At 43.7% G+C, this 13,108-nt stretch overlaps 1 protein-coding gene across 2 annotated transcripts in view; it reads left to right on the top strand.

Annotated features, from left to right (window-relative positions):
* Positions 1–8,179, top strand: part of LOC108557028 (general transcription factor 3C polypeptide 1) — a 21,318-nt gene extending 13,139 nt beyond the window's left edge. The window contains exons 1-8 of one of the 2 annotated variants that reach the window (XM_017913400.1): positions 18–44; positions 1,243–1,554; positions 1,607–1,791; positions 1,853–2,865; positions 2,925–7,065; positions 7,123–7,458; positions 7,518–7,608; positions 7,671–8,179. In XM_017913400.1, coding sequence (XP_017768889.1) covers positions 1,320–1,554; positions 1,607–1,791; positions 1,853–2,865; positions 2,925–7,065; positions 7,123–7,458; positions 7,518–7,608; positions 7,671–7,795 — 6,126 coding nt within the window. In that variant the 5' untranslated portion in view covers positions 18–44; positions 1,243–1,319 and the 3' untranslated portion in view covers positions 7,796–8,179. Of the gene's footprint in view, positions 1–17; positions 45–1,242; positions 1,555–1,606; positions 1,792–1,852; positions 2,866–2,924; positions 7,066–7,122; positions 7,459–7,517; positions 7,609–7,670 lie in introns of those variants that run through there. The other variant, XM_017913399.1, reaches the window with a different exon arrangement.
* The last annotated feature ends 4,929 nt before the right edge of the window (positions 8,180–13,108 follow it).

Raw genomic sequence — 13,108 nt, 5'->3', positions numbered from 1 at the left:
AGTGGACGCAACTGAACAGAAACAGACCGACGGCGGCGGCAGAGGTAAAGTTACGTTTCCGTGAATTATTATAAATCACTTTAATCGCTTCGTGTTAAAATAATAATAATAACAACGTCACAATAACATACGAAAAGCGTAGAGGTTTGTTTTTTTTTTCGAATTCCGCAAATAACTCCGACTTTTCCGGCCGTTTGTTTTCCAGAAACGCGGCGCACGTTCCTCCATTATTATTATTATTACTGTGAACTGAGTTGTTCTCGTTTCATTCATACAAATCATACGTCAATTTGACAAACGTCAAAATTTCGTATGTAAATATTAATTATTTTTGACAGATACGTCAAGTAACTTGTTTTGTAATGCGTACCATTCGCATTTAACAAATAAACTAAACCATTACGTAAATCTTATCGTAATTAGTAGTGACAATTTACGAACGCTTGCAATTTGTCAAACGTCCATCAATCATAAATGTCAATTAATTTGTAAGGTGAAACGTCAAAATTTGTAATATTTCGTCCTGAAAGATTGCATGAATAATATCAGTTTTAATATTTGAACTAACGATGAAAATAACAACAACTGAAGGATAAGATAAAAAAAAAATACGACTGACAGATGCGTCCGAGCAGCTGTTATCCGAATGACAGGTGTCATTAGAGGTTGTTGCGCAGATTTTGCGGCATGATTTCTCTGTCCGTGCTTTCCCTCTTTTTTTTGTGCACCTGTTGCGAAGTCGTCTGAAGCGAAGGGCCGTTCGGGGAAGTCTAAAATCACATTTGTCCGAGAAAAATAAAAATAATTTCGATTTGTAAATGGAGGGTTTGGGAAGGGGTTGATGTGAAAGGGGTTGGAGGAGGACTGAAAATAATTAATAAATGAAGGTGAGCGACGTTGCCGATCGCATCTTGTCCGTGAAAAACAACAAATGCCGATCGACGACAGCGAGAGGGATCGATTATTCTTGAACGTGGAAAGCCGCGACCTCTCAACCAAATGTCATAGAAACGTCAATTATTCAATTAAGTTTTATATATATATATGTAATTTTTCCAGTGCTTCTTTTGTTTTTTGTTTTTTTGTAGTGTGTGTGTGTTTGGTGTATGTACACCATTTGATAAAGAATTCATTTGGTCGTACAGTGGAATCGTTTAGACGAATTTTTCCGCGAAACGCGCTTTTCCACACTCGCGCACACATCGAACAACAAGTGTTACATAAATTTCCCCGAACTTTCAGGGACTATATTTAAGTCGACACGCGATCCACTTTTAATAAACGATCTAAATTATTGAACGAGGAGAAAGAGAGAAAGGATGGAGTCCAAGAGCAAGGCGAAAAGGAAGAAGAAGCCGGCGACGCCGAAGTCCCCGAAAATCGCGAAGATAACGAACGAAGCGAACGTCGTTCCCGAATCTGACGAGGAAATCGAGGAAGAAGATGTCGAAAGTTTGGCAATGCTGAAGAGCAATCTGTACGAGGCGAAGAACATTTTCGTGACCGCTGTTGATGAGGTGGCTCTGGAAGGATTGGATGGCATCACCATAGAAGGTGCGATTTGTTATTGTGTTTTTTTGTTTTTTATTAACGCCATGTTTGATAGGTCTTTGGAAACGCATCGCCATAGCCTTGAACTACAGCACTTGTCTGTCGTCGAAACTGGAGAACGTGATTTGGAATTATCTGATGTCCGTGGATGACATCTCCTGCTTCGAGTTGCCGACACCGAGACCGAAGCTGGTGATCAACAACAGATACAAAGCGGAGGATCCGTCCTGCCTTCAACACGTGAGAAGCGTCGATTGTTTTGTTTCTTTGTTTTTATCAATCGCTTTTGCTTTTCGTACAGAATACGGTGGATATTTACCCTTTCGTGTCGATTCACGATAAAGTCAACGGCATCATCGGCTCATGCTCCACGTACTTCGATCGCGTCAACATCACCGACGTAGTGAAGAGACTGTCCTTGGCCGAATCCTCCAATACTTACGGCAATAAACTGGTCCTCGTGGCGTCCACGGATTTTCGCGCGGACGCTTTGCGCTTCGATCTGAGCCCCCCGATTCTCGATCTGTCCGATATACAGTATCAGCTCATGGAGAGGATCGGAAGGTCGAGGAAAGAGGGCGAACTTACTTACGGTGAAAACTCTTTGGTGCGTATGGGCATCAAGGATGCGAAGACTCTGTTCTACTTCAGGAAGCTGCTGCACAAGCACAACCTCATCCTCAAGCAGTACTGCTACACCAAGCAGAAGGAAGGCGGCGCGATCAAAGGTTGCATCCTGCATCTGCCGCGTTTTTACAACGAGATCAAGAACAAAAGGCACATCATCATGGAGCAGATCGTTCGTTTGCTCAAATCCAAACCGGACAACCGGATGGAAATTGATGAGCTGAAGAAGCGGCTGGGGAAGTACTGGTTCGAGATGAACATTAGGTCGCTGACAAAAATGAATGAGTTCAAGACGATAGTGAACAGGAGAAGCATCAAGTACAGGGAGATGTACCCGGACGCGCAGCCGAGCGAATGGAAGAAATTGGCCACCCCCGAGGAGAGAACGATCCGAGTCTTCGAGCTGGCAAACAGCAATGTCAATCTGAAGAGTCTCTGGAAGGAGGACGATTCGAGCGAAGACACTTCCGATGACGAGGAGGTCGGGTCGTACTGCTACAACGTCTCCCTGCTGCACGACGTATACGAATGCATCCGCAAGACCGGCAGATCCGGCGTCAGCACGGCCGAACTTCAACGTCGAAAATGCATTGACTTTTATACACTGCGCGGCCTCTTGGGAACCCTCGTCAAGAAGAAGCTTTTGACTTTGGAGAAAATGGACGCAGGCAGAATCAGATACACCCTGTAAGTTTACGTTAATTAATTCTATCCATCAATCCAATCGAAATGTTACTTTAATTTAGATATGTGGCTTCGTGTTTCGCCGATGAAGAGGTTTACAAGAAATTCTTGGAGGAAGAGAAAAACCAGGACGCTAAACACGACAACGAGGAGGACAGCGATGACGAAGCTTGCGATTTCGTTGCCGGCGTTTTAGGCGTCGAATCCAAACACGTCAAGAAGAAACCGAGGTTGGAGATGATCGAAATCGTGGAGGAAAATCAATTCAAAGGGAAATACGAACAGCTGCGTGAGCTGCGACGAAAGAAAAACAAGAAACCCGACGACGCGAATTCCGATGAACGTCAGCAAATCATCGAGCTGTTCACCAACAAGGAGGACTTTATCAGACCGGAAGCCAGCAGGAATTTGGGTATTTTGAAGCCGAATCCCATCAGTGTGGATTTAAGTGAAGATTTCAAGCAAGTGATGTGCGGTTTATTTGCGCCAAAGAACGCCAGTGTTGTCAGTGACACCTTGTACGGTGACAAAGTGAAAGCGGACGAGTCCAGGATTGACGTAAAATTGGTGGAAGAACTGAAGAAGAGGCGAAGCGCCACGAAAAGTAATTTCAAGATGGGCAAAAAACATTTCCAGATGTTTTTAAACGTGTTCCCGAAATTATCCGTAAGCTATCAACTGTATATCAACAGAAATAAAGCGATCATTGAGTCGTTGAAGGCGGACGTGGAAGCGAAGAAAGAGTTGCCGAATTCCTTCGTGTCTTCGGATGAGGAAGATATCGAAGAGGAGGATGCTAACAGCTTGGATGGGAATCAAGAAGACGGTGATGTGATTAAAAATGTGCGCGCGCGTGATGAGGATTATCAGAAGGAAATTATCGAGAGTTTCGAAAATGTGGATAGCATCAAGTTCGAGGATGAGTGTAAAATCGAGAACGAGAACGATGTTGCAGCAATGGAGCTCGAAGAGAAGGTGGAGAATGAGAAGGAGAAGGAGAAGCTCAGCATGTACGGGGTGAAGTACGAGAAGTTCTTCGGGCCGAAACCCGAAGTGAGAGTCATCGAGAACGATAAGGATGACATAGACATTGTCTACGTTATATCGACGGATCCGAAAGACTTCGGCAGGGATAGCAGTCCGCACAGGCAGAGGGTCAAGTCCAGGATGAATTACGTTAAGCAGGTTGTGCAGAAGCATCAGGTGATCACCGATCTGCACAACATACAGTATGGGCTGCAGGCGAAAGAGAAGGAGGAAGGTTACAAGTCGCTGGTGGACAGACAATCGTTGCACAGAATATACGAGTATCTGGTTGCGGATGGATCTATCAAAGCGCTGAAGATTATAGCGCGTTGCAAAGGAATCGTGAGGTGCAGGACAACTCTCTGCTGGAGCACGGTGAATGTCGATGAGCATCTGGCGCTCAACTTGGATGCGTTCAAGATCAGCGTCTTCCTCTACTCCAGACGTAAGAATATTCAGAGGAACACTCAGGCTAAGGATATGTTCAAGCTCTGCAGGACCATCGGTATAGTCTACGGATATAGTCCGAAGGTCATCAAGATGAAGCTCCTGCACGAGTTGCTCTTCTACGTGACTCGCGATTACAACGGTGCAAAGTTGGAGGATGTCGAGAAGGAAAGCCTGCTAACGACCCACGGACACCACGAAATCGACGAACTGTTGAATGATTGCAGCAGCATGTACCAACAGCAGATCAATTGGAAGACCTTCGTCGGTCCGCTTCCAACATACAAAGATTACCCGAAAGGTTGGGTCCTCATCTCAGATCTCATCTTCAGGATGCCCATATCGACGTTCGTCCGAATTGTTAAAGTCGGCTACATCATACCCGACTTGGAAAAGAAATTTCTCAATCATCCCATCAGGAAGAATTACCTTATCAAGGAACTGCCGTCGGATATCAAAGATGCTCTCATGAAAAACCGAAGATACGTGTACGTCATCTTCGACATTCTCAATCTTCTCTGTTTCATGGGACTCCTCCAGTTTGGCACGCAGAAATTCAAAGAGAAGGACCAAGTGTTCGTCTACGTCAATCAGAATGCCATCCTTTACGACACGACGAGCAGCGATCCCGGTTACCACCACGTCAGCAAAAAGGAGTATCCGATGAACAGGTATCATTTCCGTTGTATGGATGATATTACCAAATACTGGAACGACATGAACGTTATAAGCATGTCTTCTAAACTGGGAATGAAGACTTTGGCCAACGAAAGCTCGCTTCATTTGGAGAATATTAACTTTAAACCCATACTGATGGAGCACCTGAAACCGCAGACGGTGAAGAGCGCCGCCGAAAGAGACGTCGGCTATTTACCGGGAGACGGTTTGGGCGCGTGCTGCGTGGATTCCTGCTTCTGGCTCCACATGAAACGCAACTGGACTTACGTGATTCGCTCGGAACCGCAGCCCGAGAAGAAACCGCGCGTCGGCGAAGTCCGCAAAAGATACATGGACAACATCAAGCCGGTGAAGTTCGGGGATTTCATTAAGGAACGGAAGAAGGTGCAGCAGAGTCCGGAGATGCTCTCTACGGAAGCGGCGAAGAAACTTAAACTGAAGAAGAAAATAAAACTGAGAATGAAGATGCGCAAAGCTGCGGCTGCTGCGAAACTCAAGAGGAAGATGGGTATCAAGAGGAACGGTACGGATAGCGTAGACAAGATGATCCTGCAGAAGACCGGATTGTCGCGTTCCAGGTACAGCGAAGAGGAGGATACCCTTCTGAAGATTTGCTGGGATGCCATCAATTATCTGTGTCCGTCGTTGAGGAAACGCAACGTGAACAATACGACGATACGTGATTTCATGCATCGAATCCTGCCGTACAGCAGGAAGACCTCGGCGGCGTACAGAAGACGCATCCTCGTGATAAAAGCGAACGAAACCAACAAGAAGATGAATTTTATCGATCTGCACTCGGATCCATTCACGCAGAAGCACTTCTTCAGGGTGCGCGAAAAGTTGGACGCTCGTCAGGTGACAGAGAGCGAAATGAATTTGACGTTCCTGCATTTAGCGTATTGCACATACAAGAACTGGATGTGCATGGAAAAGGTCGCGCCAGGTTTCGTTAATGTTAAAGATTTCCTGCAGTCGGACTACTTCGACAAATTTAACGAGAAGAATCCAGCGATTTACAAGGATCCTGCATGTACCGATGACGTGATTCTGGACACGCTGAAAGCGGTCATTCATAGCGCGCTGAGCGTGACGAATCCACCGTCAGATTGGCCCCTGGAACTTCTGCAAATCTATCAAACGTTCTCGGACGCCACTCTTCGCAGAGCTCTGATGGAGCTGCGAAATCAGCAGCTGGTCTCGTGCACCAAAGGACGGATCGTAGATACATCGAGGAACACTGCCGTGATCTGCGGAAACATCTACCATTTATCGTTCGGTTATCTTTTCAAGCAGATCACCAAGTACCCTGACAGCATCTTCGCGGATGTTCACGAGCTGATGATGAGTTATTACAACGAAGGGGAGTCGATGAGGACCGAAGCGAAATCGGTGAAGGATTACGAGCACGGGCACGGTTTGGCCCTCATCGAATTGGCGACCGTCAAGACTTTCACCTTCAACTTTGACTTGTCCGAAGAGATAATCACTTTGGACCCGACCATCAAGGATCACCAGAAGCTCGTGCAGTGGTTCGCGCAGAGGTACAAGATGATGCTGGAAAAGGATCCGAACGACGTTCCGGAGAACAACGATGCCCTGCAGAAGAAGCTGGAGGACTTTCTGAAGATGAGCAAAGGCGAGATCGAGAACAAAGATGAGGATAACATCATCATGGTGGACAGAAGACTCAAGATCTCGGAGTTGACCTTCCTGATGACGCGCGGTCTTTTCCCCGAACTCGACGACGACGATGAACTGGACAAGCTGAACAAGCACTACGTCACCAAGTACCCAGACTGCTCGTACACGGTGGACGAGCCAGTCTCCCACGACGATATCTATAAAACATGTTACGTGGATATCGTGGAAAATTCCAGCAAGTTTCTGGAGGAAATTCGCAAGCAGTACTTGACGAAAACGTTCCCGGCATCGATCGAAGAAGTTTACAGGACTTTGGAACCGTTCGGAATAAACGAGTCTTCTACGGATTCCCTTATAAACTTTATAAAAAGCAAGAAGGGTCTCGGCGCCACCTCGAAGGAACTCAAAGTAAATATTTAAACAACAATTTTTCAAATCATCACAAGCTTTCTATTTCTATTTCAGGCGGAATTTGAAGAGTTCGACTTGGAGTCAGCGCTGAAATCTCTGAGACGTCTTGGTGTAATCCTGCGCGTCGGCATCCAGAACTTCCACTTCGTGCACTACGTCCACGCGAACTCCTGGAGCATTGTGCAGAGTAAACCCAACGGCCGCAACTTCGATCAGCGCGTTGCGATTTGCCCGTGGATAAAGATCGACGGCAACTACAACGTGTCCGTCCTCTGCAACTGGTTGGGTATCGTCATCACACACTGCATGAGTTATCCTTACCAGAACTTCAGGAAGATCTGCTCGAAGTTCTGCTACATTAAACCAGTCGACATTTACCAACTAATCGAGGTTAGTCGTGATGTACACCCTCACAAGAACATTACCATTTAACAGTTAACTTCTTTCAGATCCTGAAACACTTCAATTGCCTCGAGATCAAGGTGTATTACAGCAACCCCAAATGCTCGCTGTTCTCCGACTTTGATTTCATCGAAGAAGGTAAATCATACATTTTTTTATAAATGTTAAGTTTATGATACATTTTTTTACTTTACTATCAGGAATTGCTAATATGATGGACGACTTCGACGACATCTTCATTGTGACCGATCATCTGGCCGCCATGAAATTCGGCACATTCCTCAGCAACTTGCCGAAGGACGACGATGCAACAACATCAAGTTAAGCTAATTTCGTTATCAATTTTTCTTTATTATTATTATCGATTTTCAATTAATTTCAAGTTATAAAAACCGTTTTTCATTGTTATTTTAATATCCTCCTGAAAAATCTTCCAAATTTGTCATTTTCAAAGTGATCAAGAGTAATGCTGTCACTTTCTCGTTTGTTTATCTTGCGTTTCGCTTTTGGCTCCGGACGCCTAATGGACGCGTGTCGTATTTGTGTGAAAATGTGCAATTAAGTGCAATTATTTAAATTATGAGCCTAAGTGCAATTGCTAATTTTCCGAGAAGCGCGTTCCATAATGCCATGCGTTCCCGGTACGTTTTCCTTGTCATTATTGTTATTATTATTTGCTCGTTGCTCTCGAGAAACTTCAAAAAGAAAACAAAACGAAAGAGAAGAAAGAACGAAAGCAAAGCACACTCATACGCACGAGAAACGGGAAAAGGAAGAGAAATATAAAAATACGCGCCTGCTGTGTACGTCGCGGATTAGGGTTTGCATAATGCGTACACGCAATACCAGACAAACAACAACAAGAGCAACGTCGACACGCGGAAACAATTACCTAATCGTGGTGGTTACGTAACATCGACTTTCCAGTTTTCAATCTAATTTCGGTCCTGTCAACGTTGAGTGACAGCAGCATCTTGACATATCCGTCAAAATCATTTCACGTCAACGTCAATGTGTCAATAAATGACAGCTTATCAATAATATGACGATTTTTATTTCTACAAAAACTTGTAACTTTGAAAGTGTCCAAATTAATTGATTGAAATTAACAAAATTGTAATTTGAGAATGGACGTTTTTGACGTTTTCATCTGAATTGAAATTCCCGGGAAGCGGCGGTGGGTAATGATCATGATCGCCGCCGTCATCATTTAATTCCGACGCGATTTTCCACGAAACCCAGAGAGTGCCGACACACACACAATATTTTTTTTGTGTCCTCTCTTCCTCTCCGGCCTGTGCGTTTCGGTCCCCATTGATGGGAGCGGATGTGGCGATAAAAATATTTTCCATTTCCACATAAAAAATAACACAAAAAAAAAAACCTCTCTCTCGGAGATCTGTTATCTCGCATGGAGCGAAGAAGATGAAGGAGCAGCGCAGGAATTGCCGATCGTCGCTGAAAGAAGAAACGCATTCCGAGTAAATGAATCAATTACGGCGTTTGCGAAGGAGAAGTTGTTGCATCCATCCATCCGATCCGCGAACTTTCTAAAACTGATCGTTTTTTTTCTTGCAAAAGATATGAAATTCATTTAGTTAATGTTCATTTAGTTGTTGGTGTTTTCGTAACGATGTTTTTAAATTTATGTTGGAAACGGTTTAATCATGAAAAATGTAGGTGTTATTCGAAGCGATGTGGGAGGAATGCGTCGATTTGGTGTGATTTCAGTGAAATGCAGTGGAAACGCATCGAATCACACGCGCGTTGCGTTGGTGCAGCCGTCGTTCCGGGAAAACGGTTCAATTTACTTTGGCCTCTTCGCATTTCCACGAAACACCTCGTCCGTTGTTAGTCGCAGGCCTACAACATACTACAACAACACGCTCTCTCGCACACACGCACATGCATATGATGAAGAGGAGAGGAAGAGATCGAAATCAGAACGGAGCATTAATTTCGAATTGCCCGCCTCCCGCCTGCCGCGACATCTGCAGCACGTGACACAGGTTTCTTTTGTTTTTGTTTTTTCTCCATCATCGTCTGCACGCTTACGCTGATCCCACCCTGCGCTGTGTTAGCACGAAGACGACCGCAAAGGGGGACAATGAAAGGAGGCAACCCTCTTGAAGAGATTTCTGCGAATTCGGAAGCGGCGGCAGCTGCACCGAATTCGATGGGGTCCTTCTTCCCTATGCACTTAAGGAATTCGGAGAATCATATTATTGTTATTCACGATGATGATGATGGTGGTAATAAAAAAAGAGGGTGGCGAAGGCCAGGTGCGGCGATGCTCCAATAAAAAAAAAAAAGCATGGACCCATGGGACGAAGAAGACTTGTTGATGCCCTTTTCTCACGCGTCTCGCTCTCTCATTCTGCTTACTTAATACAAATCCAGGCTTACTGTTCTTTTTAGTAGATTGCTTTATCCTGTCACTTTGACACTCCCATCGTTTATTCGATGAAAAATCCAGGAATCTACATCAAATGCAGCTGTTCTTCTTATTCGATTCAATTTAGGATCGTAAATAACACGAGAGAATACCGAGAGAACGTGGAACAATTGGAAAAATACGAATTGTTGATAAGAATCGGATGATTTGTGACAGACGTCACCAAGCGTATACGAATCGAACAACTGTCAAATTAAAAAAAGAATTGAAACAGTAGAATGCTTTCGAACAATTGAAAAACGAAATGGCTGAAAGAAATTGTGATTATGACAAATGTCAAATTATAAATTAATCGAACTTTAATCGAAATCAATGTATTAAACTAAAGAGAAGAAGGCGCGACGAAATGTTGAATTGACATAAACAAAATGGTCGCACGAATTTACCAGTTGTCACGACGACTGATTGACAGTTGCTGATTGAATATTATTTGTAAATTGAGACAGTCGAAAGTCGACAAAAATATGTTCTGCGTTTTGACAGGCGACATTTTTCACGCGACGCGTGTTGCACGTGCACACGAGTTTTTTTTTTTTGATGCTGTTGTTGTTGTTGCATTTCCATCCAAACAAATCGCCCGGATTCGTGCGATCTAGAGAACTCTCATCTCGCATCAGAGGAGGGGGAGTTCAGAGCTTGCTTGCTCTTTGGGGGAGTTGCGAGAATTCCGAGAAGGCTATAGCACTCTGACAAACAAAATAGAAAAAAAAATGAAGAGTGGAAACCTGTCACGGGTCGCATCTGCTACCCCTTCGAAAACGGTTCCCAAGCAACAACATAAAAAGAAAGAAAGAAAGAAGACAAATTGTGTGAATAACTTATTAAGTCATTCATCGTTTGCACTTGTTTTGCGTTTGTTTTCGTTTTCATAATTCCATCGAAACGGCAATTGAAAAAGAAACATTGGTCTCATTAACTAATATGCCGTCGCGGCACAGCTCCATGCCGGATGGTTTCCGCGTATTCGAAGCTGCATGGAGAACACAGGACGACGACGACGACGACGTAACATCTCTAAACGAGCGACTTCCTCGTTTCGTATGCATCCAGCAAAAATGAAACGAAAGATAGAGAGAGAGAGAGAGAGATAGAGAAGAAACGTGAGAAGGACACACAAAGAGACGTAGAACCATGTAAAACATGTGGAATGGACTATAAATTACGGCCACTTACGGGACTCCATTCATGAGATCATGAGGTCGTCCGTCCCTTGCGCTTCGTTATAATCCATTCATCCACTTCTTTTTTTTTCTTTAATTCTTCTCAAATTCCGGGTCCTTCCTATCAATTGACGTGAGACTCAGAAACAAATATGACCTGTCACACGTCAACTTGACAGATGACGTTAATAAGATTTTGTTTGTTGCGATAGTAACGCAGCAATGTTGTTGCGTATGAATTAATAATGGAGGTGCGCAATAAAATCCATGTGACATGTGTGTCAATTCTTGACAGGTGGTGTCGATTCCGAGATGCTGCAAGTGTGCAGAAATAATGAGAATAATAATAGAATCGGGCGGAGATAATGGAGACGAAAAGCGAGGCGGCAGCGGCGGTGGTGGTGGCTGCAAAACAGCAGCAACAGCAGGAGCAAAGAGCGAGAGATCACAATTGGAAAGTATTTTCGTGGAATTTAACGGTTTGATTCACACGCTGACCTCATCTGTACACCTGGCAGCGTCATAAACTATATTAGAAATGATAATTATTCGGATTGGTGCGTGATCGAAATTATGCAAGAGAGGACGGGAGACTCTGTGTCTGCGCTCGGACGCGTGGAAATATGAACGAAGAGAGAGAAATGGATGGTAGGAGGAGGAGGTTAGATATAGTCTATGGAAATGGAGAGAACGTAAATGAAATCCGGGTGGGTGGGCCGAAGAACAATATACGTATATGTGTATATAATCCGTCGATCGGAATCCGAGATTGAAATTCATTCCTGTTGGACCTTCGACTTTCTCGGATACTTTTCAAATTACTTGGAAAGTTTGTAGATTGGATTTATCCTCGTTCTCTGATACAACTCAATACTTGTAAAGTTACTTGGAAAGTTTGCAGATTGGATTGATCCTCGTTCTCGGATACAACTCAATACTTGTAAAGTTAGTTGGCAAGTATGCAGATTGGATTGATTCTCGTTCTCGGATACAACTCAATACTTGTAAAGTTACTTGTCAAGTATGCAGATTGGATTGATCCTCGTTCTCGGATACAACTCAATACTTGTAAAGTTACTTGGCAAGTATGCAGATTGGATTGATCCTTGCTCCGGTCCTGTAGCCAGCATCTGAAAATGAAGATTGGATTGATCTTCGTTTTCTGATACAACTCAATTCTTGTAAAGTTACTTGACAAGTATGCATATTGGATTGATCCTCGTTCTCTGATACAACTCAATACTTGTAAAGTTACTTGGAAAGTATGCAGATTGGATTGATCCCTGCTGCAGCAAGCACCTGAAAACGAAGCAATGATTATGACGATGATGACGATAATAGCTGCGCTAATTACGATGCCCCGCGGCTCTCCCAATAAATCATAATGGAGTGGTTGGTGGTGCATTTACTCGTCGCGGATCTTTATGGGCAGACGCCGAAGAACACCGCAATTGAAAGGCCTTCCCCGAAGCGTCATTAACGAGGCGCATGAATCGCGAGAGATGCTGATGATTACAGCAGAATGACTCGCCGATTCGTATCATCCTCATCACCATCATCATTATAAGATCGTCTTCGTCTTCTTCGTACAGACAATCTGCTTTCAGACTTTCATACAATGTAGCATCATTATGCAGGGCGTAATCATTTGTTGCCACCTTCCGACGTCCGTCGAAAACCAGCAGACACGAACCCCCATAGCGCATGTAACATTCTTCTAAAAATCTGCACATCATCTTCGAACAGCACAATAAAGTTGAAAAAAAAATAATAAGTTACATTGACGCAAGAACGGATCAAGTTTTATTATGAATATGTCAAATTTGTAAACGCGTTTTAACATTTCGCTTTAAATGTTAAAGCGTGATTAATCACATTGTTATTAATAGGTGAATTAAGTTTAAAACAAATTGCTTAAGAAGATTTACATAAATGATGTCATCATCCTATTGCGATCTAGAAGGCTTCTTGAAAAACAAATAGTTGCGTGTTTTTTTTTTTTTGTTTCGAAATAGTTTTCAAA

The sequence above is a fragment of the Nicrophorus vespilloides genome, unplaced genomic scaffold, assembly GCF_001412225.1.
Source record: "Nicrophorus vespilloides isolate i.1.1-1 unplaced genomic scaffold, Nicve_v1.0, whole genome shotgun sequence".
NCBI classification, from domain to species: domain Eukaryota; kingdom Metazoa; phylum Arthropoda; class Insecta; order Coleoptera; family Silphidae; genus Nicrophorus; species Nicrophorus vespilloides.
The sequence above is the reverse complement of the archived record's forward strand: the minus strand, read 5'-3'. Positions and strand labels throughout refer to the sequence as shown.